The following is a 25,982-nucleotide window of genomic DNA, read 5'->3' on the forward strand; positions in this document are numbered from 1 at the left end:
TGATTACCCCACAAGAGCCGAGTTGCCTGGCACGGATATGCCTGGGAATGTTAGTGGATACCAGGGCAGATGTCACAGTGATGCCACTCGAATGGTGGCCACCAACTTGGCCCCTTGCCATGGGAAAACGTATAATAGGGGTAGGAGGAGAACAACAAACGAGGACTAGTACTTGCCCTGTGAAACTCGAAGTCATGGACGAGGAGGCAGGGAAGTTCCTCACGGCCATAGTGACCATACTAGTAGCAGATGGTGTAGCAAGCCCCTTGTTGGGGCGGGACGCCCTTGCCCAGATGGGGATCGGGTTGAAAAATTTAGCATAAGGGCCACTGCCTCAGAGGGGCTTTGTCACCACAAGTTAGTGTGGAAAACCGAACAGCCCGTCTGGGTGGAGCAGTGGCCCCTGACAACAGAGAAAACAGAGGCTGTAAGAGCTATAGTAAGACGAGAGCACGAAGCGGGGCACCTAGAGCCCTCGATGAGCCCGTGGAACACCCCTATATTTGCTATAAAAAAGAAAGATAAAAACCAATGGAGGATGCTGCATGACCTTAGAGCAGTGAATCAGCAAATGGAGGACATGGGGCCTCTCCAACCCGGCCTACCAGATCTGAGTGCTGTCCCGAAAGGATGGCGAGTCATTGTTTTAGATATCAAAGACTGCTTCTTCAGTATTCCGCTACATCCAGATGATAGAAAGAGATTTGCCTTTACTCTGCCCGTGGTGAACCGCGCAGAACCAGGTAGTAGATGGCAGCGGACAGTACTTCCTCAGGGAATGAAAAGCTCTCCAGCGATCTGCCAGAGGTATGTGGCTTCTGCATTGCAGCAAGTAAGGCGACAGTATCGGGAGAGAATCTACATGATCCACTACATGGATGACGTCCTCATAGCTGCGCCCACCGAGGCATTGTGTGAACAAGTCTTTTCAGACACCCAAAGGGGCCTTGAGGGACAGGGCCTCCAGGTAGCGGAGGCAAAGGTACAGCGAGGACCAGTGTGTGGATTTCTGGGTGCTAGAATAGAAGGGGATTGCATACAAGCTCAGTCTATTAAAATTACACCTAAGGTTAAAAATTTACACGATGTACAGAAGCTGGTAGGAGCACTGCAATGGTTGCGGACGTACGTGCGTGTCACCGGTGAGGAGATGCAACCTTTCTATGCGTTGCTGAAAGGGACCGACCCATGGGAGCCCAGGAGTTTAGACGCCGAGGCAGTCCAGCAGTTGCAGATGATAGAACGTCGAATGCAAAAGGAAGGAGTATGGCAGTGGGACCCTCAGGAGGAATTAATCGCAGGTTGGATTCTGACCGCCGGTGGAGGATTAGGATTGCTATATCAAATACGGACAGGGGAAGAAAAGCCACTGCGATGGGTATATCAGAAGGTTCCCAAGGATGCGTTCTCCACAAAAGTCAAGGTAGCCGGGGGAATGATTTGGCATCTGCTACAGGAAAGCAAGGGAATCTTTGGGAAGGAGCCAGATAAGCTGACAGTGCCGTGGAATGGGGAGAAATGGCGGAAGGTGGTAGAGAGTGAAGAGGATATACAATTGGCAGTATACTCGTACCCAGGGAAAATCGTCACAGGCATGGTACAGAGGTGGGCCGAGACAGCCAAAGTGGTGGATTTCAGTGTGGATAGTAGAGTTTTGGATACCCCTCACCCAGGATCAACATATTTCACAGACGCTTCCTCGAAGACGAACAGAGCGGCGGTAGTGTGGAAAGAAGAGAATAGTTGGATGCGCCAGACGTATGAGGAGCAGGGTAAAAGTGTGCAGTGGCTAGAAGTGAAAGCGCTAGAGATGGCCCTGCAAAAGGATATAGATTGGCATATAAATGTGTGCACAGACTCTTTATACGTGTATAAATTAGTCACGTCCATGAAACGAGAGCGTGTAACACACACGGAAACTGCCTTGATGCTAGAGGTTGCTTTATCGCAGCGAGGAGCAACTGTGACAGTAATTCACATTCGCAGTCATCAGACGGGGCCTGGACCACTGATTGAGGGGAATCGCATGGCTGATGAGGCAGCTGCGGGAGTCTGGACATTGACGGAGGCGAAGAAACTGCATCAACAACTGCACCTGGGTGCTAAAGCCTTGGCAAAGGAATGTGGCATCTCAATAAGAGCAGCAAGAGAAGTAGTAGCCACCTGTCCTTACTGTCAGCACTCGCCACTGTGGGAGGCAGGAGTCAACCCTCGAGGACTGGAAGCAAATGCTATCTGGCAGACTGACTTTACTGAATGTCCACAGTTGGCCCCCGGACGGCACCTCGCAATTACAATTGATACACATAGTGGAGTCATCATGGCTACTCAACATCGGAAGCAGACCGCAACGCAGTTGGCTGCGCATTGGACCACAGTGATGGCGTGGCTTGGAAAGCCCACCGAGATAAAAACAGACAATGAACCATGCTTTCGGGCTCGAAGTACCGAAGAATGGTGTAAAGCTTGGAATATTGTATTAAAACACGGCATTGCTTACAATAGCACAGGGCAGGCAATAGTTAAACGCGCTCATCGCACCTTGAAAGCAAAGATAATACAGCTTGGGGAGGGGGAGGGGTATAAGGGAGCTATACCTGTAGCAGCTCAGCAAACTATTTTAATGCGTGCACTATATTTGCTTAATCATTTTATACGCGGGCAGGAGCAAGTTACAGCAGTGGAGAAGCACTTTGGCAAAGCTCAAGCAGGCGAGCGCTATCTGCAGGTATGAGTAAGGTTCCCAGGCAGTGAGCAATGGGCGAGAGGATGGAAACTGAGATGCCTGGGGAGGGGCTATGCCGCGGTTGAGAATGAAGGGCGCATAGAATGGGTGCCTGCAAAGTGTGTGAAAGAAGAACTGTGCAAGGATGTACAATGAATAATCCCTCTCTGAGTTGTCTCTTTGCAGGGTCTGCTGACATGGATCCTCATGCTAGCCGTGCCATTGGGAAAAGAAATGAGCTCCTTGACAAGATCGCAAGCAATATTGCAACGAGAGCAACACTGGGAAAGGGCGGCAAAAGAGGGATATGAACTGGGATTGGATAGTAATAATTGGGGGGATCTTGTTGTGTGTAGTAACCATGGTTACTTGTGGGCTGCCATTGTTATGCTGTGTTATAAGACAAATCAGGGAGCGCCTGCAAGAGTTACATGAATATAGACCTGACCGCAATATGTATCCGCTTACGCAAGTAGCTTTGTAGAACTTTTAGCAGCATGGGGAGGGGGAGATGTAGGGGAATAGACAGGGATCAGCGACCGGAAGATCACGGGCTGTGACGGAAAGATAGACTCCTCCCCATAGGAGTGGCAGGAACAGGAAGCGCAAGAGCTATATAAGCGTGTGACGCAGCTAAATAAACGGACATTTTGTATCCATCATATTGATGTCTGTGCATCACTGTCCCCAGGGTGGGTAGAGCCCTGTGTCCCAGAGATATGCGGCCCAAGATAAGTTCTCCCATAGAAGTGTACAGCAAGAATTAAGCATTATTTTTGTAGTAGCAATGACCTGTTTTGAAATACCACACTTCGATCAAGTTGTCCTTTGTCCACAAGTATCTCCAGGCCTGAAGAAATGGGAGAAATCCAGTTAGGTTTTTTTATTGCTTTCTTGCATTCAGTGAAAGTACATTTTCCAAAATTTTTACGAAATGAGAACTGGTAATAAAATAATTGAGACTTTTGCTTCTTTCCATTCAAATATGGACAAATTACTTAAGTAAACATATAAATTATTTTCTTTGTAATTTTATTACAGACTAATGTAATTTGTTAAATCATAGATACTTAACAGCATAACTGGAGGCATGCTAACTTCCCTTGGAAGGCAGCACATCAGACCTGTTGTTGGAGCTACCATCTACCTAAACAGTTGCTTTTTAAGGATTTCATAGTATTGCGTATGATTTTCGAGCACTTCAATGCTTGTTATGCAAAGCTGGTAGTGAGAGATTCTCCTTAACTATTTCTAGGAAGGGAGGGAATGGAGAAGAAGAGAGTAAATTTTGAATTTTGGCAAGCTTGTGTTAGAGGTTCAGAATTCTCTTGCTGATGTAAGAAAAAAATTTGCTTAATGCAAAAAATGAGGAAAATAAAAATCAAATGTAGGAGTAGTTTTAGATTCAAATAGTTTGGCATGCATCATCACTTGGGTCTGTATTTGGATACATAGCTTTTGAGTTGGTTTTAAAATTTATTTCAGCATCATCTAATGCAGCACAGGGACAAGGGATTTTATGGCAGTGGGAGCCTGAACTCTTGTTTGCTGGTGGTGGGCGTGAAGGCTTAGTAGTTAAATGAAAAAACCTTGGAGCACATTTTGAGAATCACCCAACACCCAGGGTAGGGGGTCATGGTTCTGAACACCCCACGCTGCTGTCTGCCAGGAATTCTTCTCTCTACCATCCATGGGGATTTTACCAACAGCCTTCAGTTGCTTTAATGTAATAATATTAACAGAAAATAGTGTAGGTAAGATGATTACTAGCCACATAGGAAAAATTCTAAAATTCAATTCAGTTTAACTTTTTTTTAACCTTCTAAATTTTGGCTATAAAAAAATGCATTGTTCTATCCAGATGAAGCTTAAACATGTTAGGAAAAATTATAAAAATAATCCCACTTAGTGCTGATATCTTCAATTATTTCATATGTGGGACTATCACTTCACCAACACTTTGATGGTAGAGGAATTTTGTCAGTGATAGAAACAATGCAGTGTAGTATTACGCTTTTCATATTTACAGATGTACTCCTGTGAATACATGAAGAGCCATTCTTTAACCCTCTGTCCAAAAACTGCTGTTTCTGCATTAATTAAGATATAGAAATAAATGTGTGTTGGCAATCCAAAGGGAAAAATGAAAAGAATGTGAATGCAGTGAACTAGGTGTGTGTATATATATAGTAAAGTCTGCATTAGCAAGGACTGGTGGTACTGGGAGAGTTCCTGATCAAAGCTGACTTTTCCTGGCTCCTTACCAATCCAGTTAAATTTACCTGCTGTGCAGAGCTAGTATTACATGGAGCCTTGGAATTCTGCAAATGTCAATGAGTTTTTCTCTTGTCTTAATAATGAGAATTAAACTTTGCATTTAGGTGATGAGATTTCTATTTTGCTTTTTTCTTTTTCTTCTCGGTTTGTGCTCCATAATGGGCTAAATGAAGTCCAATATTTAGATCCTTCTTTGATTTATCCTTGATTTATATGGTAAATAGAAAGCAGCTGTCTATTTAAGCATCTAATTCTTGAAACTCCTAGGCCCCTCAAGCATCATCTGGAAATAATGTAGCTTGTAAAACAAAGCTAAGAAGAAAAAGCAATGTTTGTTTTATGTGGGATCAATGACTTCAGTTGAGGTCATTCTAATTTGGCCATTATGAGGGTTATTAACAAGCAGTATGTTTTTTAATTATCTAAAGAACTGGTTTAATGCATGTGCTGGTTTTGGCTGAGAAGGGGTTAATTCTCCTCACTGTGGGGGTCGGCTACCTTTCCAGCTTCCCGCGCTCTGCCTCGTGGCGGGGGGGGCGGGGCTGGGAGGGGCAGGGCCATGGTGGGGGCGGCTGACCCTGACTGGCCAATGGCAGGTTTATTCCATACCATGTGACACCATGACCAGTATATTGAGAGGGGGGCAGGTGGCAGCTCGAGGGCGGCGCGGTGTCAGGTCGGCGGGCGGCTTTGTCGCGTGCAGTTTGTTTCGGCAGTTCACCCCACCCCCCTCCCCTTCCTTCCCCCCCGGGGCTTTGCGCCTCTTGTTGTTCTCCTTTACATTGCATTTCTGTTGTTGTTTCTTTTAATTTTAATTATTAAACTGTTCTTATCCCAACCCACGAGCGTTACCCTTCTGATTCTCTCCCCCATCTACCAGTAGGGGAGTGAGCAAGCGACTGTGTGGGGCTGAGCTGCCGCTAAACCACGACAGTCTTTTTGGCGCCCAACATGGGGCTCAAGGGTTGGAGATAACAACAGCTGCTGGTCACAGCACCATGTTGTCCTTTTTGCAGTTGGTGTTAAAAATCAGTGTTGGTTTGTTTAGTCTGCTGTGTTCTGCTGTGATTACTAATGTTTTGCCTACGAGATTTGTTATACAAACATTCGTTTTCAGCTTTATCTGGTATTTGGGGTTTTTGCTGAAACCGTTACTGTACTTGGGATACCACCTTGTTGAGGCAATTAGCAATTATACCTCCTCCTCGGAGAGATTTTATATGGAGGAAATACAGAATAGTACCTTTGCAACTTTGTTCTATGATGTCTGTGCCTTTGTTACAACCACCTTTTTGTATCTTGAACATCCTTGGGTGGTTAAGGTGCACTTATTGTTAGTTTTTGGGCATGTTGTTTTGGTTTTGACTAAGCAACTTAAGAGTATCACCCAGAGTTACAGCAGTTACAGCAGTGCCTCTGGCAGAAAGCACATGGGGAGACCTGAGGTTGACCCCTGTGGTTTTGGAGTCAGGGATACAGAGGGTCCGAAGACCGCTATACTCCAACTGAAAAAGAGATATTGGCAGCATATGAAGGGGTTCGAGCTGCTTCAGAAGTGGTTGGTACTAAAGCACAGCTGCTCCTGGCACCCCGACTGCCAGTGCTGGGCTGGATGTTCAAAGGAAACATCCCCTCTACACACCATGCAAGTGATGCTACGTGGAGTAAATGGGTTGCACTGATCACCCAACGGGCTCGAGTAGGAAACCCCAGTCGCCCAGGAATCTTGGAAGTGATTATGGACTGGCCAGAAGGCAAAGATTTTGGATTATCACCAGAGGAGGAGGTGACACATGCTGAAGAAGCCCCACTGTATAACAAACTGCCAGAAAATGAGAAGCAATATGCCCTGTTCACTGATGGGTCCTGTCGCCTTGTGGGAAAGCACCGGAGATGGAAGGCTGCTGTATGGAGTCCTACACGACAAGTAGCAGAAACAGCTGAAGGAGAAGGTGAATCGAGCCAGTTTGCAGAGGTAAAGGCCATCCAGCTGGCCTTAGACATTGCCGAACGGGAAAAGTGGCCAGTGCTCTATCTCTGTACTGACTCCTGGATGGTGGCAAATGCCTTGTGGGGCTGGCTGCAGCATTGGAAGCAAAGCAACTGGCAGCGCAGAGGCAAACCCATCTGGGCTGTCACATTGTGGCAAGATATTGCTGCCCGGGTAGAGAACCTGTTTGTAAAGGTACGGCATGTGGATGCTCACGTCCCCAAGAGTCGGGCCACTGAAGAACATCGGAACAACCAGCAGGTAGATCAGGCTGCCAAGATTGAAGTGGCTGAGGTGGATCTGGATTGGCAACATAAGGGTGAACTATTTCTAGCTCAGTGGGCCATGACACCTCAGGCCATCAAGGGAGAGATGCAACATACAGATGAGCTCATGATCGAGGAGTGGACTTGACCATGGATATTATTGCACAGGTTATCCATGGATGTGACACATGCGCTGCAGTCAAGCAAGCGAAGCGGGTAAAGCCTCTGTGGTGTGGGGGACAATGGCTGAAATATAAATATGGGGAGGCCTGGCAAATTGACTATATCACACTCCCACAGACCCGCCAAGGCAAGCGCCATGTGCTTACAATGGTAGAAACAACGACTGGCTGGCTGGAAACATCTCCTGTCCCCCACGCCACTGCCCGGAACGCTATCCTGGGTCTTGAGAAACAAGTGCTGTGGCGACATGGCACCCCAGAGAGAATTGAGTCAGACAACGGGACTCATTTCCGAAATAACCTCATAGACAGCTGGGCCAAAGAGTATGGCATTGAGTGGGTGTATCACATCCCCTATCACGCACCAGCCTCTGGGAAAATTGAACGGTACAATGGACTGTTAAAGACTACACTAAGAGCAATGGGGGGTGGGACATTCAAGCACTGGGATACACATTTAGCAAAAGCCACGTGTTTAGTCAACACAAGGGGATCTGCCAGGCAAGCTGGCCCTGCCCAGTCAGAAATCCTACATACTGTGGAAGGGGATAGAGTCCCTGTAGTGCACACAAAAAGTATGCTGGGCAAAACGGTCTGGGTTCTTCCTGCCTCCGGCAAAGGCAAACCCATTCGTGGGATTGCTTTTGCTTGAGGACCTGGGTGCACTTGGTGGGTGATGCGGGAGGATGGAGAAATCCGATGTGTGCCTCAAGGGGATTTGATTTTGGGCCAAAACAGTCAATGAACTGAATGGCACAATGCGAACTGCTATATAATAGTGTGTGTCACCTCTGTGTTGTATCAATGATATCAGAGTACGAGCCTCCCAACCCATGGAAGATCAACTATGAAACAAGCCGTGCAGCAGTGATGGAACGATGACTGACTCGGTATGCAGCAACCCAACGCCACACACCATCTCTCCCACCCTGAAAGACTGATACAACAGATGGAGCCCAGAGTCATGGACTGGGTGAACTCAATGGACATTTTAATGGACATTGTACAGGGAAGGTCCATGAACTAAGGGAATGATGTCTGTGTATTATGTTAAAGGATGGGAAGGGGAGGGGTGGTGGTTGGTGAGGTTGTATTGCATCATATGGGACCTGGGCATGGTGTAAATGGTATGGAATAAGGGGTGGAGAATGTGCTGGTTTTGGCTGAGAAGGGGTTAATTCTCCTCACTGTGGGGGTCGGCTACCTTTCCAGCTTCCCGCGCTCTGCCGCGTGGCGGGGGGCACTGGGAGGGGCAGGGCCGTGGTGGGGGCAGCTGACCCTGACTGGCCAATGGCATGTTCATTCCATACCATGTGTCACCATGACCAGTATATTGAGGGGGGGCAGTTGCAGCGCGGGGGCGGCTGCGGCGTTGGGTCGGCGGGTGGTGAGCGGCTGCGGCGCGTGTGGTTTGTTTTGGCAGTTCGTTCCCCCTCTCCCCTCCCTTCCCCCCTCCCCCCTGGGGCTTTGCGCCTCTCGTTGTTCTCCTTTACATTGCATTTCTGTTGTTGTTTCTTTTAATTTTAATTATTAAACTGTTCTTATCCCAACCCACAAGCGTTACCCTTCTGATTCTCTCCCCCATCTACCGGTGGGGGAGTGAGCGAGCGACTGTGTGGGGCTGGGCTGCTGGCTAAACCATGACAATGCACAACTCTGCCACCAGACAAATGTGTTTCCCTATAAATGTGTGCTATCATGAAGAAATAGGAAGTCTTCCCTTCCTTCATCTAATTACTTTAGTAATGATGCGGAAATGAAATTAAACTCACTTCCAAATCAACTGGTCAGCCATGATAGAGTTCGTATGATGCAATTAGCATTGTTTAGCTGGTAGTCTGTAAAAATACTGCTTAGTAGTAACTGCTCTGAACACACAAAATGTGTACAAGTTGTTTAGCTGTAGAACTGAATACACCATTGGCAGAATGGGAAATTTTTACCAAATTAAATCAAGAGTCCTAATTAAGATATTGTCCGTATTCGACAAATACTGGGAGGGGAAGCTAAGGTAGTTTTTTTTGTCATAATGTTTCTTCAAAACTGAGAAGCAACCTACTTTTCACCAAAAGCGCTGCCTAGATCTCTTCAATACTCTTTCTCATCCATATTTTCTTGCATTTTTTATGTCACTAACTTGGTAAGATTTTTTTATTCCATTAGCCATGTGTTGTTAATATTCTAAAAAACTTAATTTTTGTGTGTGAATTTTTAGATCCTTTTGTTGTCTAATGTAATAAACTCAAAATATTATTATACAAGAACATTTTTTTGGGATGTTGTTTACTGAAGGTAGTATATGGTAAACCAATATAATATTTTAATGTTTTTGTATGGTATGTGGATTCTAGCAACTGAAGTTGCATTTAATAGGAGAATCACCTTGTTTTGCACTAAATTACCTTCTTTTTGATTACTCTGAGTTGATGGCTCATGAGCAGAAGTGACATTTGCAATATCAGGTTATTCTTGGGTATGCCTGTCTCCACCCTACTATCGAGCCAGAGGCCTATAAATACATTTTCTAAATATTAGTCATACCCTCTTTCAGATTAATTGTATTTTAGTTTAAAGACTATTACTCCTACCTAGACCCCTATTTTTATATCATAAAAAATAGCAAGTTCAGGATAGACTGAAATAACCAACCTAACCCAAATCTAAAGCAAGCTTTTGTTTTGAGTGATAGCCAAATTCTGTAGTTCTGTCTGAATTCTTAATCACTTCTTTCCTTTAAATGAATTGGACACTTTCCTGAAAAAGTGCTGCATAAATTATCCTTAAGCAGAAAGAACAAACTATCCTAAAATTCTTTGTTAAAGATGTTGGTGAAGTTCAGTCTATTTAAGCTTCTGTATATTAGTATGAAGGACTAATAGTTATTTGCAGTTTGTCTTTGCATTATTGTGTTTTTGATAATATAATTGTGGTTGATGGATTTTTGGATAAATATTTTGAAGAACATCAAAAAGATGTTGTTCTTTCATTGTTCAGGAGTTCCACAAAAGTGTCATTGGTGTCTGGTATTGGTGTTCTATAGATGGCATTAAGCCTTATTTCACTTCAAAATTCTCAATATTTTGGAAAATAAGGGTGAAAATTACTACTTTTTTTAAAGAACGTTTAGTGTGGCAGCAGCATCTTATGGTCATCTGATTGAAAAATCTTTCAGATTTATGAGCCATGAGAACAAATTGGAAGAAGTGGGAAGAACTCTGTCATTAGGAATACAAACACCTAGTAAAGTATTTTTAAAAGCCCATTATTTTTGTCATTACACACTGTCGTGGTTCAGCCTCAGCTGGCAACTGAACACCACGCAGCCGCTCGCTCACCCCCCCCCCCCCACCCCTGTGGGATGGGGAAGAGAATCGGACGAGCAAAAGAACTTGTGGGTTGAGATAAGCACAGTTTAATAACTACAATAGAATGATGATGATAAATGATTATGATAATAATGACAGTAAGGTTAATATAATAAAAGGGAAAAGGGAGGAAAGGGAAAACAGGGAACAAAAACGCAGAAACACGAACGATACAACCGCTCACCACCCGCCGACCGACGCTGCCCGTCCCCGAGCCGCGATTGCTCCCTCCCTCCCCCGGCCAGCCCCTCCCAGGTAACATACTAGGCATGACGTTACATGATATGGAATATCCCTTTGGTCAGTTTGAATCCACTCTCTTAGCTGTGCCCCCTCCCCTCCCGGCTTCTTGTGCACCCAGCAGAGCATGGGAAGCTAGACATGTCCTTGACTAGTATCAGCGCTGCCCAGCAACAGCCTAAACATCTGTGTGTTATCTCAACAGGTTTTTTTTCCATGCTAATTTCAAAGCACAGCACTATACCAGCTAGAGTGAAGAAAATTAACTCTATCGCAGCTGAAACCATGACAGTATCCACCCCTTATTCCATATCATTGACATCATGCTCAGGTCCCATACTATTCAGTACAACTTCAATAATCCTTATCCATCTTCTTATCCTTTAACAATATATATATATACAGATTTTCATTTATCATTCCACTAGTTTATGGAACACCCCTGTAGAATGCCTGTGAAATGTCCATTGAGTTCATTTAGTCCATGACTTTGGATTTCATCTCTTGTAAGGGTCCTTCGGTGCGGCGGTGTGCGTGGGGTCAGGTTGTTGCATGTCAGTCCTTGTTCCATCACCGCTGCACTGGTAGTTCGTGTTCTCTCACTGCTGCACTTTGCTCGGTTCCATTGAAAGTTCATTTGCTATTATCATTAATTGGGAGATTCCCACCATGATAACATTCCACTGATGCAACCATAGTAGTAATGACATACAACATCATATTACAATTAACAGCATATTATTCAGTTCATTGGCTGTTTTCACCCAGAATTAAATCCCCCTGGGGTACACACCGAACTCCTCCATCCTCCCGCATCACCCACCAAGTGCACCCAGGTCCTCGAGCAAACGCAATCCCACGAGTGGGTTTGCCTCTGCTGGAAGCAGGAATAACCCAGACTGTCTTGCCCAGCATATTTTTTATGTGCACTACAGGGACTCTATCCCCTTCCACAGTACGTAAGGATTCTGATTGGGCCGGGCCAGCTCGCCTGGCAGATCCCCTTGTGTTGACTAACCAGGTGGCTTTTGCTAAATGTGTATCCCAGTGTTTAAATGTTCCACCCCCCATTGCTCTCAGTGTCATCTTTAATAGTCCATTGTATCTTTCGATTTTCCCAGAGGCTGGTGCGTGATAGGGGATGTGATACACCCACTCAATGCCGTGCTCTTTGGCCCAGGTGTCTATAAGGTTGTTTCGGAAATGTGTCCCATTATCTGACTCAATTCTCTCTGGGGTGCCATGTCGCCACAGGACTTGTTTTTCGAGACCCAGGATAGTGTTCCGGGCAGTGGCGTGGGGGACAGGATATGTTTCCAGCCAGCCGGTGGTTGCTTCTACCATGGTGAGAACATGGCGCTTGCCTTGGCGGGTCTGTGGGAGTGTGATATAGTCAATTTGCCAGGCCTCCCCATATTTATATTTCAGCCATCGTCCCCCATACCACAGAGGCTTTACCCGCTTCGCTTGCTTGATTGCAGCACATGTTTCACATTCGTGGATAACCTGCGCAATAACGTCCATGGTCAAGTCCACCCCTCGATCACGAGCCCACCTGTATGTTGCATCTCTCCCTTGATGGCCTGAGGTGTCATGGGCCCACCGAGCTAGAAATAGTTCACCCTTATGCTGCCAGTCCAGATCCACCTCAGCCACTTCAATCTTGGCAGCCTGATCCACCTGCTGGTTGTTTCGATGTTCTTCAGTGGCCCGACTCTTGGGGACGTGAGCATCCACATGCCGTACCTTTACAACCAGGTTCTCTACCCGGGCAGCAATATCTTGCCACAGTGCGGCAGCCCAGATGGGTTTGCCTCTGCGCTGCCAGTTGCTTTGCTTCCACTGCTGTAGCCAGCCCCACAGGTCATTTGCCACCATCCAGGAATCAGTATAGAGATAGAGCACTGGCCACTTTTCCCGTTCAGCGATGTCTAAGGCCAGCTGGATGGCCTTTACTTCTGCAAACTGGCTCGATTCACCTTCTCCTTCAGCAGTTTCTGCTACTTGTCGTGTAGGACTCCATACAGCAGCCTTCCATCTCCGGTGCTTTCCCGCAAGGCGACAGGACCCATCAGTAAACAGGGCATATTGCTTCTCATCTTCTGGCAGTGTGTTATACAGTGGGGCTTCTTCAGCACGTGCCACCTCCTCCTCTGGTGATATTCCAAAATCTTTGCCTTCTGGCCAGTCCATAATCACTTCCAAGATTCCTGGGCGACTGGGGTTTCCTACTCGAGCCCGCTGGGTGATCAGTGCAACCCATTTACTCCACGTAGCATCAGTTGCATGGTGTGTAGAGGGGACATTTCCTTTGAACATCCAGCCCAGCACTGGCAGTCGGGGTGCCAGGAGCAACTGTGCTTCAGTACCAACCACTTCTGAAGCAGCTCGAACCCCTTCATATGCTGCCAATATCTCTTTTTCAGTTGGAGTATAGCAGGCTTCGGACCCTCTGTATCCCCGACTCCAAAACCCTAGGGGTCGACCTCGGGTCTCCCCTGGTGCTTTCTGCCAGAGGCTCCAGGTAGGGCCATTCTCCCCAGCTGCGGTGTAGAGCACATTTTTAATATCTTGTCCTGCCCGGACTGGCCCAAGAGCTACTGCATGAACTATTTCCCGTTTAATCTGTTCAAAGGCTTGTTGTTGTTCAGGGCCCCATTTGAAATCATTCTTTTTCCGGGTCACTTGATGGAGGGGGCTTACGATCAGGCTGTAGTGTGGAATATGCATTCTCCAAAAACCCACAACGCCCAAGAAAGCTTGTGTTTCCTTTTTGCTGGTTGGTGGAGACATGGCTGTTATTTTGTTGATCACATCCATTGGGATCTGACGACGACCATCTTGCCATTTGATTCCTAAGAACTGGATTTCTCGTGCAGGTCCCTTAACTTTACTTTGTTTTATGGCGAAACCAGCTTTCAGGAGGATTTGAACTATTTCCTTCCCTTTCTCAAAAACTTCTTCTGCTGTATTGCCCCACACGATGATGTCATCAATGTATTGTAGGTGTTCGGGAGCTCCACCTTGTTCCAAAGCATTATGGATCAGTCCATGGCAAATGGTAGGGCTGTGTTTCCACCCCTGGGGCAGTCGATTCCAGGTGTACTGGACCCCCCTCCAAGTAAAAGCAAACTGTGGCCTGCACTCTGCTGCCAGAGGGATTGAGAAGAATGCATTAGCGATATCGATTGTGGCATACCACTTGGCTGCCTTGGACTCCAGTTCATATTGAAGTTCTAGCATGTCTGGCACAGCAGCACTCAACGGTGGAGTGACTTCATTCAGGCCACGATAGTCTACCGTTAGCCTCCACTCTCCATTAGACTTCCGGACTGGCCATATGGGACTGTTAAAGGGTGAGTGGGTTTTACTGATGACTCCTTGGCTCTCCAGTCAACGAATGAGCCCGTGGATAGGGATCAGAGAGTCTCTGTTGGTGCGATATTGCCGTCGGTGCACTGTTGTGGTGGCGATCGGCACCTGTTGTTCTTTGACCTTCAGCAGCCCCACCACAGAAGGGTCCTTCGAGAGGCCAGGCAAAGTAGACAGCTGTTTAATTTCCGCCGTCTCCAAGGCGGCTACACCAAAAGCCCACTTGTAACCTTTTGGGTCCTTGAAATACCCTCTCCTGAGATAGTCTATGCCAAGGATGCACGGAGCCTCGGGGCCAGTCACAATGGGGTGCTTCTGCCACTCATTCACGGTTAGGCTCACTTCGGCCTCCAATACAGTTAGCTCTTGGGATCCCCCTGTCACTCCAGCAATGCTGATGGGTTCCGCCCCTATATAGTTTGACGGCATTAAGGTACACTGTGCACCGGTGTCCACTAAAGCTCTATATTCCTGTGGGTCGGACGTGCCAGGCCATCGGATCCACACAGTCCAGTAAACCCGGTTATCCCTTTCCTCCACCTGGCTGGAGGCAGGGCCCCCCTAGTCCTGATCATAGTATTCATCACTCACTTCCGGTAGATATGAATCACGGGTGTCTCTGTTAAGATCAGTCAGGCCATCAGCACTTCTGCTCCTCTGTCTAGAGAATTGCTTACGGGAAACTGGGGCAGCAGCTCTCCTGGAGAAACTTCCCTGAGTAATTGTTCTGCCTTGCAGCTCACGTACCCGTGCCTCTAAGGCTGAGGTAGGTTTTCCATCCCACTTCTTCATGTCCTCTCCGTGATCACGCAGGTAAAACCATAGGGTGCCCCGTCGTGTGTATCCCTTCTCTTGAGCCAAGGGACGATTACTCCTAATGGCTGAGATACTGGTCCGTACTGGTGGGGAGTAGGACATATCTTCTTTGAGTTGCTGGAACTCTCGGGACAGTTTCTCAACAGCAGAGACGAGCGAGGAAGAGAGATTCGCTTCATATTCCCGGAGTCTATCAATCAACTCAGCCACCGTTGGTGTCTCGTCATCTTTCCAGGACATCACTGCCAATGAGTTTGCATACGAGGATGGTGCGCTCCGTACAAACTTCCGCCACATGGGTCGTGTGCACTCGGCTTCATCTGGATCTTTGGAGGACCATTGATCGTCCAGGTCACCATAAACCACCTCAAGCACGGCTAATTCCCTTAGATGCTGAACGCCTTTCTCCATGGTCATCCATTTTCCTAGGCGAAATACAATATCTTCTTTGAAGGGATACCTCTCTCTCACCGCGGCCAGGAGCCGCCTCCAGAGGCTGAGGGCTTGTGTTCCTTTTCCAATTGCTTTATCAATGCCCCCTTCCCTAGAGAGGGATCCCAGTTGTTTGGCTTCCTTCCCCTCTAATTCCAAACTACTGGCCCCATTATCCCAGCATCGGAGCAGCCAGGTGATAACGTGCTCACCTGAATGACGCCCGAAATCTTTCCGTATATCCCGCAACTCACTCAAGGATAGAGATCGGGTAGTTTCCGTTTCTTGTACACATGGTTCCTCCTCCTCCTCCTCTTCTCGTGATGGCCCTGGTTCATCGTAATCTCTTTCTAAACGAGTTGACTTTCTCTTCCATGATTTCTTCTTGCGTATAGGGGCGACTGATACTGGCACAGGTTGGTCCTCTGGTTCAGCTGCAACGCTTGGCACTGGGGTTTGAGTAGCTGCAGTGCCTGTTGTGGGGGTTTGAGTGGCCGCCGTGCTCATCACCGGGGTTGGAGCAGCTGCAGTATCTGTCGCAATGGGTTGGGTGGCCGCCGTGCCCGTCACCGGGGTTGGAGTAACTGCATTCTCTGTTGCGGCGGGTTGGGTGGCCGCCGTGCTCATCACCGGGGTTGGAGTAGCTGCAGTCTCTGTCGCGGCAGGTTGGGTGGCCACAGTGCTCATCACCGGGGTTGGAGTAACTGCAGTCTCTGTCACGGCGGTTTGGGTGGCCGCAGTGCTTGTCGCTGGGGTTGGAGTAGCTGCAGTGTCTGTCGTGAGGGTTTGGGTGGCCGCAGTACTTGTCACGGGGGTCGGAGTAGTTCCTTTCTCTTTCCCTTGGGGGTACTGAATAGTGTTAAATAGGGCTCGATAGGCATAGGCCAGACCCCAGCACATGGCAGTGATCTGTATGTCTCTGGAATTGCCAGGGTGACAACATATTTCCTCCAAATGTTCTACTAATTTTTCAGGATTCTGCACTTGTTCAGGGGTGAAGTCCCACACCATGGGGGGTGCCCACCGTCTTAGGCATTTGCCCATACTTTCCCACATACCCTGCCACGCATAGCTATCAAGCCTTGGGACAGATCTCTGGATTATATTCTTAACTTGCTTACTAACCTTAGACAGATCTGATACCACTTGCCAAAGCAATATCAACAGATGTATCTTAACTACACAAGGATGTTCAAGATACTGAAAAGTTGTTGTAAGGAGGGAGGAGACATTACATAAGATATTAGCTACGGTGCCATTCTGTATTTCCTCCATAAAAAACTCCTCAGAGGAGGAGGTATAATTGCTAATTGCCTCCATGAGGTGGTAGCTGTAGTACAGTAACGGCTTCCATGCAAAACCTAAATAACTGATAACAGTCAAGGCCAGTGTTTTAATAACAAGTCTCCTAGGCAAAATATCTCTAATCACTGCAGAGCACAGCCAGCTGACAGAACCAACAGCAAGTTTTAACATGTACTTTACAATCAGCATGGTAAAGACTGGACAAGCTAATACTGCGAGCAGATTAATCAATGCTGTGACCAGCAACTGTTATTATCTCAAACCCTTCTCGCCCCACGTTGGGCGCCAAAAATAGACTGTCGTGGTTCAGCCTCAGCTGGCAACTGAACACCACACAGCCGCTCGCTCACCCCCCCCCCCCCACCCCTGTGGGATGGGGAAGAGAATCGGACGAGCAAAAGAACTTGTGGGTTGAGATAAGCACAGTTTAATAACTACAATAGAATGATGATGATAAATGATTATGATAATAATGACAGTAAGGTTAATATAATAAAAGGGAAAAGGGAGGAAAGGGAAAACAGGGAACAAAAACGCAGAAACACGAACGATACAACCGCTCACCACCCGCCGACCGACGCTGCCCGTCCCCGAGCCGCGATTGCTCCCTCCCTCCCCCGGCCAGCCCCTCCCAGGTAGCATACTGGGCATGACGTTACATGATATGGAATATCCCTTTGGTCAGTTTGAATCCACTCTCTTAGCTGTGCCCCCTCCCCTCCCGGCTTCTTGTGCACCCAGCAGAGCATGGGAAGCTAGACATGTCCTTGACTAGTATCAGCGCTGCCCAGCAACAGCCTAAACATCTGTGTGTTATCTCAACAGGTTTTTTTTCCATGCTAATTTCAAAGCACAGCACTATACCAGCTAGAGTGAAGAAAATTAACTCTATCGCAGCTGAAACCATGACACACACATTTGAGGAAAGCCTAATTTTTTACTTATTTTCCTCCTTTAATAGTTATATAGGTTTAGGGTGTTGTCATTTTTTTTGCAGTAAAGGGTATAAATGATGGCATTTGTTTACATTTCTGTACTCAAAAAGACATATTTTTTATAAGACCACTTAAAGGAGTGTCCTTAAAAGAGGAGATGATTGATCTAAAGAAGTTGCGAGAGCTTGTTTCAGAAATGTATGAGCACTATCTCAGGGTCCCTTCATGCCTCCCCAAATTAAAGAGTGGAATTTTGCATGCTGGATTTTCTGCTGTGCATCTACCTGTGTTGCATTTGAGAGAGCTGGATGTCTGATGCAATACTGGGATTTTAGAAGGACCTGAGGTGTGATCCAGCAAAAGCTGTAGATAGAATATGTAATCTATTAAGAGAAAGCCTTCACAAGCCTCTCTGTAAATACTGTTTATTGCTGCCTTGTAAGCCAACAGTTGCTCAATTCAAACTAATGACAAATTTTTAAGTGCTTGAATGAAAAAAGTAACAGTACTGATCTTCCAAAGCATCTGTCTTTGCTAATTTGGTCTTTGACACTTTTCTTGCTGCCTCCTTCACAGGAGTGGGTTGTTCAGAGCTTTTCAGAAGTTGATTGCTCTGGATGGTTGGGCTTTGTCAAACCTCCATAGCCAAGCAGAAAAACCCAGTGCAGTAGCTCTCCAAAGAGTAGGATTTATTTTTGTAACTGCTATGTATTTCAACAATGTAGTAAAACAAACTTTTTGTGTACCTAAAGCAAGGTTTTGATTGAAAAATGTAGCGCTTAAAAACCAGAAGTATGTTACAAACATATCGGTACTTTTTTTTTAAACATGCAGCCATATAAAGTAAAGGAAATGGATGCAGAAGGAAGTCTGTTCAGACCCTTTTAGGCCATCACAGGATATCTGTGATGCAGAATTGGAAAGACAACCAGAGAAAATAAGAGAAATGAAGGTAAATCAAGACTTAGTGATTTTGAAAAAGATGATAAGAGGAAGATGGCATGCTTCAGACTGTGGATAAAATCATGCATGAAATTGTTCACCTGTCAAATTGCTGCTCAAATCTGTATGAACTGAAACATGAAGTTAAAACAGGACCATTTTTGACCTGTATAGAGCCACATTTATTCCAGTTGCATCCAAGTTACAGAAGGACAGTCCCGTCAACTTACAGTTTATCTTCTTGGAGAGGTATTATCCCCCTGAACAACATATCGCACTGTCTCACCGAGGTCAATTCTCGTGCCAATGGCTGTTGTTAATATTACCTATAATGTCATGCAAGTTAACTGCTGTTAATTGGCAGTGTGGGTGGCCAGGGGACCGAATGATGGGATGAAGGAAGGGAGAATATTTTAAAGGGAATGAGTCAAATAAGACTGAAAGACAGTCTTGGTATGAAGTGAAAAAGAAAAAGGTTTGGAGAAAGAAAATAATTGATATAGGCAGAAATTCAAAACCAAAAGTTCCCTGCCAGGGCTGGTTCCTCTCCTGCTGCTCATAGGAAGGATCACATGGAGTTCTCTGTGAAATAACTTTGTGGGAAACCTGTCAAAACCTGTGAAGAGTCTATTTAGAAGAAATAGAATTTTAGAAGAATCTCTGGTTTTCATGTTTATTGAATTCTGTAAAGTCACCCTTTTTTTTTTTAATGGGTGTAATTGGAAAGATGAACCTCTATTTCCCTTTCATGTAACCAGCGATTCCTCTGAAGTTTCTCATTTCTTTGCAGTTTAGGAACTAAGCAAGATAGAGGAGTACATTGCACATTTTGTATGCCAAATCGTTTTTTGTAAATAGAGATTCTTCCACAGAATTGGTTAATTACAGGAACAATAACCCAGAAATTGGACAAAAAGTATCAGTTCTTAACATGCTATAAGTTAGATACAAACATGATGGCTAAAAGTCTTAACACACATTGGGATAAAGGGAAGCCTCTGTTTTCAAGCTGATGTCTGGTTTTTGAGGGTTTAACCCTGCAGCTTTCATTTTAAAGCAACAGCAGGAAGGGTTTTGGATTAACACATAAATACTCTTTTTTTTTTTTCTTTCTTGATTTATACCAGCATAAAATTTTCTAATGGTTTTCAAGAGGGAAAGAAATTAAACAAAAACAAAAAATAAACCAAGAAACTGATAGTCATATTCTACATCTGTTTTCTGCCAGTGACACACCAAACATAAATCTATTTCAGGGGAGTGCCTTTTAGAACATTCATAATGAGAAAAGACTCTGATATATTACTGTTATTTACTCCTGCTATATTCTTATCCCCAGCACTGTTGGGAGATGTCTGTGATTGCCTACGCTGCTCCGAAACAAGGTTGAGAAGAGTAAGATTTTTTTTTATTGCCCTTCAGATATGTTACTGGCACATGGTGAAGGTTTTCCAGAACTGCTCTTGTTCATATTTAGGCTCGAGCCCAAGTGGAGTGAGCTGTGGCCTGCTACTGAAGTGTATGACATCTTCTTCAAAGACACTGTGTTCTGCTGCATTTTTATTGCTATCAGGCTGATACAGCATGTACAGAGGCTGTTTCACTCCAGCATTTGAATGAGTGCTAGCCCAAACTCTTGATCTTAAAGAAACTGTTTACTAATAACAAAAAACAACCCTCCTATTCTAGAGAAAAGAAGATGGATTGTAACATTACAGGTTAGATTTAATTTTTTCATTGCAATAGGAATCAAAATCTTAACTATATCTCTTCCCTCCAGGTAAACTGAAAAGAGAATGGATGTTGCCATTTCTAAAGGCAGGTCTTTAAGCTACTCACCAGCAACTTATCTGTGGCACTTGCAGAGGGAAAAAAAATTATCTGAACAAGTAATGACAACTTTTCCCATTCCCACACTAATCTCTTAGATTTTGATAAATCGAGACGATAGGAAGAGTCATGTCGCATACCCATGGGAAAAAGCTTCACTGAGTTTTTCTGAAATATAAAATTATTTTTCCACAATAAATTAGCCATCATACCTTGTGGCGGGCTTTGTTAATTAGAGTTCATTAGAAAACTTAGCTTAATTTATAGGTAAACAATCTTAATTGCTTACAGGATTTTCATGAGGAACAGTTGACTGACTCCAGGATGGATGTACAATATACACAAGAGTTTCTCTGTCTTCCAAACACGGTGATCTCTCATCTTGCCCATATCTGTCACTGCTGCACTTTAGGAACCAGACTACACAAAAATAAGTTTTATCCCAAGATAGGTGAGACTTCATAAATATTTTGGCAAATTTTATTTGTTTGCATAATGTAGGTTTTTTCCATATTTCTATCAAGAGTGGTTTTCTTCAGCATTTGAAAAAATGTCATCTGTTGCTTCTAGTTCATTTTGGAATGGGTACCTGTGTATAGAGGCTTCTAGAATTATTTTTCTGTGAGTTTTGGGTTTTCCAAATCTCAGTTAAAGGTTGTTTGTTTTGGTTTTTTTTTTGGTGTTCAGACTACAGCTGCTCTGTGCTTCCAGACCATTCAGCAGGAAGCAAAGCAGTGGTCATCAGCTTCTGTGTTTATCAAAATTGATGCAGTGCCCAGGGGAATACACTTGAAAAATAAGTCAGAATGTAGTAAAAACAACATTTAATCTAAAAGTTACTCTGTTTATTTGGTTTGCCTGCTATCAGCTCTCAGAGGGATGTTTCTCATCTCCTACCTATTTGCATTTTATTCAGAGCAGTTCTTGAAATTTGGTTGCGGTGGTTTTTCAGTCCCATCTTAATAGAATAAATGATACCACTACTGGAAGTGACTAGTTTTGAAGAGGAGGTAAGGTAGGAGGAAAACAAATAAAACCACTTTCTTATGCTTTATTATATTTTAAAATGGCTTACCTATAGATCCTTGAGACTGCAAACCACTTCAAAGATCAATAATGCAGTTTTTCCTTTTAATATGATAGGTTTCTCATATCTTTGTTTGTCTATCCCTTTTAATTTTCAAAATATTTATCACCACTGAAAGAATTAATAGAGTATGTATGTCAAGTGGTCTCACAGAGGGTTGTATTTCTGAATTACTTTTCTAATCATGCTGCTATATCTTAATATATCAGAAGAAATAAAAGCACTCTCCATGATTTATCTTCAGCTCTGGGGTAAAATGATGGCTGTAAAGCAGCATATTCCTGCTAACAACAATTTGGGAATCTTGTACTGTAATCCCTTCTCAAGTGTCTATTATCTGGGACCTGACATTTTTTATCATGCACTGTTAGTATTTAAGGAGCTACAACATGCAAAGAATACTGCATCACCAGCAAAAGTTTACTGTGTGCACACTATCACCTTCTGTATGAACGGCAACCAGCTAAATCAACCATTATTATAATTATTATTAAACATGGCTAATATTGTTGGGAGGCCGTCTACAGTTTTATTTTATGGAGATTTTCTTTTAATGTCTTATTTAACTCAGTTTACCTTTGCAGTGATTTTTCTCGTTTGAGCAAAGCAAGAATCATACAGTGCTGAGGCACAGGAGGAATGCCAGGTGGTCTCAGCAGTAACACCACTTCCCTTGCCTCCTCGACATTCCCCAAATGGTACTGATGTGAAATGTCTGCTCTGTGAACTCCTTCTGACTTTTTTATGCCTCCCACAGACATTTCAATAGCAGTTTTCACCCTAAGGGCAGAGTCTTTTGGCTGCTGTGTGGAGAGTAGCACTGACTTTTCCCACTGACAGCTCATGTGCCATCAGGACCAGAAGATCTTCTGCTTGGATAGTATGGAAATTATGGAAACTTGATGCAGTCCACGTTGATTTTTGAGGACTTGGATTCCACAGTTTCGGTTGTGATGTTTCTTCTCTTAAGTAAGGTCAAAATTATTCAGAGCAGTGCTTTCAGTGGAAGACAACTGTCATAATTCCAAGACAATGATGGTTTTCAAATGTCATGGCAAAGATGCTGAGCCACAGTATCTAATCAGTGAGGAACCAGTGGAGAACTTCTGAATTCAGCAGTTGGCAGCTTTAGGGAGGGATTCAGTTAATTTTGATACTTTCTCAATTAAAATTGCTTAGACACTGAAGATAGGTCTGCAAAATCTGTAGCACTGAGTGATTTTCTTGAATGACAGCAGTAGGTTCATTGGAAATATGCTCTTATATGTATATATTTTTTTGCAACGAGTGTCATAACTGTTACTGCCAAATATAATACCAAGGGTGAAGAAAATAGTCGATAATATAGTCAGAGATGATGCTGGAGCTACAAGGAACTGGTGGATAAATTACATTCCTGTAACTGTGGTGTACTGTATGGAGGAAAGTTTGGGAAGTGTGAAAGGAAAATGTGAAGAAAACTGGTTTAAAATTGCTAATTGGTCTTTTTTCTGTCTTTTTGCAAGATGTAATGTTTTTCCATCTTATTTTTCTTCATGATAGAAATAAGGGCTTTTATACTTAGGTTAAACATTGCATAGGATACAAAGGATAAGAACCCGTTCCAAACAAGCATTAAAGATATGATAAGGATTCTTAAATCTGGACTTACATACATACTAAAGCAGAAACATTGGAGTGTGTGTTAGCAACTGTACCCTCCTGCAAAAAGTGTTAAGCTTGTTCCTTTTTGGAGGATCACTTGCTTCAAAGAGGTTCATCAGAAGCCATCTTTAAGGAATAGACTTTTAGGTCTAGAGATTTCAATAAGTAGGATTTACATACTAAATGCAAAAATGTGACACTTTGTGTTATATAAGAACTTCCATGCAATTTAAAAAAAAATAATTAGGAAGTGTCAAAGTTTCAGTTCATGTAGCAGTAATTATTGTATAACACCTCCAAACAGTTTTTCTGGTGACATTTTACAGATAAGCTGCATGTGTAGCGCTAGAATCAGAAACTTTCTCTCTTGAGTAACATCTTTAAAGTCCTTGACCTCTACTCAAGGTCGACAGGTTCTGTTCATTAAAGCCTGTATCATGGTGATCTAGTTATCTTTGTATGGTGGAGCTGGGGTTGCATATAGAACTTCTCCTTTCCTGTTCTACCAGTCCAACTAAACAAAATCTTCCCATACCTCTAGGGACTACTGCTTAGTGTCAAGGAGAAATGGAGAATTCTCCATTTCCTTTCAAGAGCAAGAAAAGTTCATTATTATTTCAAGCATGATTTGAGAAAAATACAGATTTACAGTTTTAACTTTAACTTTCTTAGTATGAAAGTTGTCATTTTCCTAGCAACAGTTGCCTCCCAGGATTTCTGGGACCTTAGAAAATGATCAGGTTTAGTTCAGCTAAAGAGTATTTGCATTTTGTTCTCACAGTTCCATGTGGTTTGGAAATACTGTGTTCCTGCATGGACAGTGCTGGAGCTTCTTGGTGGGTGTCGTGGGACGCTTACTCCTAATGGCTGAGATATGGTCTGTAGTGGTGAGGAGTAGGACATATCTTCTTTGAATTGCTGGAACTCCCGGGACAGTTTCTCAACAGCAGAGACGAGCGAGGAAGAGAGATTTGCTTCGTACTCCCAGACTTTATCAATCAAGTCCGCCACCGTTGCTGCCTTGTCATCTTCCCAGGACATCACTGCCAATGAGATCCCACGCGTGGATGGTGCACTCCATACAAACTTGCGCCACATGGATCCTGTGCATTGGGCTTCATCTGGATCTTTGGATGACTGTTGATTGTCCAGGTCAGTATAAATCACCTCAAGCATGGCTAGTTCCCTCAGATACTGGATACCTTTCTCCATGGGCATCCATTTTCCTAGGCAAAATACAATATCTTCTTTGAAGGGATACCTCTCTCTCACCGCAGACAGGAGCCGCCTCCAGAGGCTGAAGGCTTGTGTTCCTTTTCGAATTGCTTTATCAATGCCCCCTTCCCTAGAGAGGGATCCCAGTTATTTGGCTTCCTTCCCCTCTAATTCCAAACTACTGGCCCCATTATCCCAGCATCGGAGCAGCCAGGTGATAACGTGCTCACCTGAATGACGCCCAAAATCTTTCCATATATCCCGCAACTCACTCAAGGATAGGGATCGGGTAGTTTCCATTTCTTGTACACATTCTTCCTCTTCCTCCTCCTCTTCTTGTGATGGCCCTGATTCTTCATCATCTCTTTCTAAACGAGTTGACTTTCTCTTCCAAGATTTCTTCTTGTGTATAGGGGCAACTGATACTGGCACAGGTTGGTCCTCTGATTTAGCTGCAACGCTTGTTACTGAGGTTGGAGTAGCCGCAGTAGTTGTCGTTTTCCTTGTCTCTGTCTTTTTAGATCCAGAGACCTTCTCTTCCCCTTGGGGGTACTGAATAGTGTTAAATAGGGCTCAATAGTCATCGGCCAGGCCTTAGCACATTGCAGTGATTTGTATCTCTCTGGAATTGCCAGGGTGACAACATACTTCCTCCAAATATTCTACTAATTTTTCAGGATTCTGCACTTGTTCTGGGGTGAAGTCCCACACCATGGGGGGGTGCCCACCATCTTAGGCATTTGCCCATACTATCCCACATACCCTGCCACGCATAGCTATCGAGCCTTGGGGCAGATCTCTGGATAATGTTTTTAAATTTCTTATTAACCTTAGACAGAAGTGAAACCATCTGCCAAAGCAATACCTGCGGCGAGCGAGGAAAGCAAGCGGCCAACTCAATGTGAGTGATAGAGCAAGCTTCAGCTTTATTTTTAAGTCACAGCGCTTTTATATGCTCTTGTAAACAAGCTTCAACAATTACCTAATACAGGTTGCGACACCTTCTTAACAAACAGTCTATTTCTGTACTTCGTGCCTAATTCCTTGTTCTTGTTTATCGTTTGCTCTCAAGGCCGAGAGATATCCCTGCCTTTCTTCTTTGCTCTCAAGGCTGGGATATCTCTCGCCTTTCTCCCTCCTCCTGGTGACTTGCAGATTCTCTGTAGTTTTCCATCAGTGGGTCTGATCTCTGTAATTTTCCATCAGCGGGTCTGACGCCGGGTCTGTAGTCAAGCTAATTCCATCGCATACCTATAACTCTCCAGCCCGCTTTCTATCTCAAACAACTTATCATGAGACCCACATGCTGATTCAAACCTATAGTTTCCCACATATCCCCCTTTTTCTTTTGTTCCTTGA

The 25,982-nt window shown here is 44.6% G+C and overlaps 1 protein-coding gene across 1 annotated transcript in view; it reads left to right on the plus strand.

The window, feature by feature from the left end:
• The window catches only part of DYM (dymeclin), a 152,094-nt gene extending 143,691 nt beyond the window's left edge, over window positions 1–8,403 (plus strand). The window contains exon 11 of the mRNA XM_064438146.1: window positions 8,257–8,403. Within this exon, the coding sequence (XP_064294216.1) occupies window positions 8,257–8,322 (66 nt within the window). The 3' untranslated portion in view covers window positions 8,323–8,403. The remainder of the gene's footprint in view (window positions 1–8,256) is intronic.
• Window positions 8,404–25,982: the final 17,579 nt, after the last annotated feature.

This window comes from Phalacrocorax carbo, chromosome Z (assembly GCF_963921805.1).
Source record: "Phalacrocorax carbo chromosome Z, bPhaCar2.1, whole genome shotgun sequence".
NCBI lineage: Eukaryota > Metazoa > Chordata > Aves > Suliformes > Phalacrocoracidae > Phalacrocorax > Phalacrocorax carbo.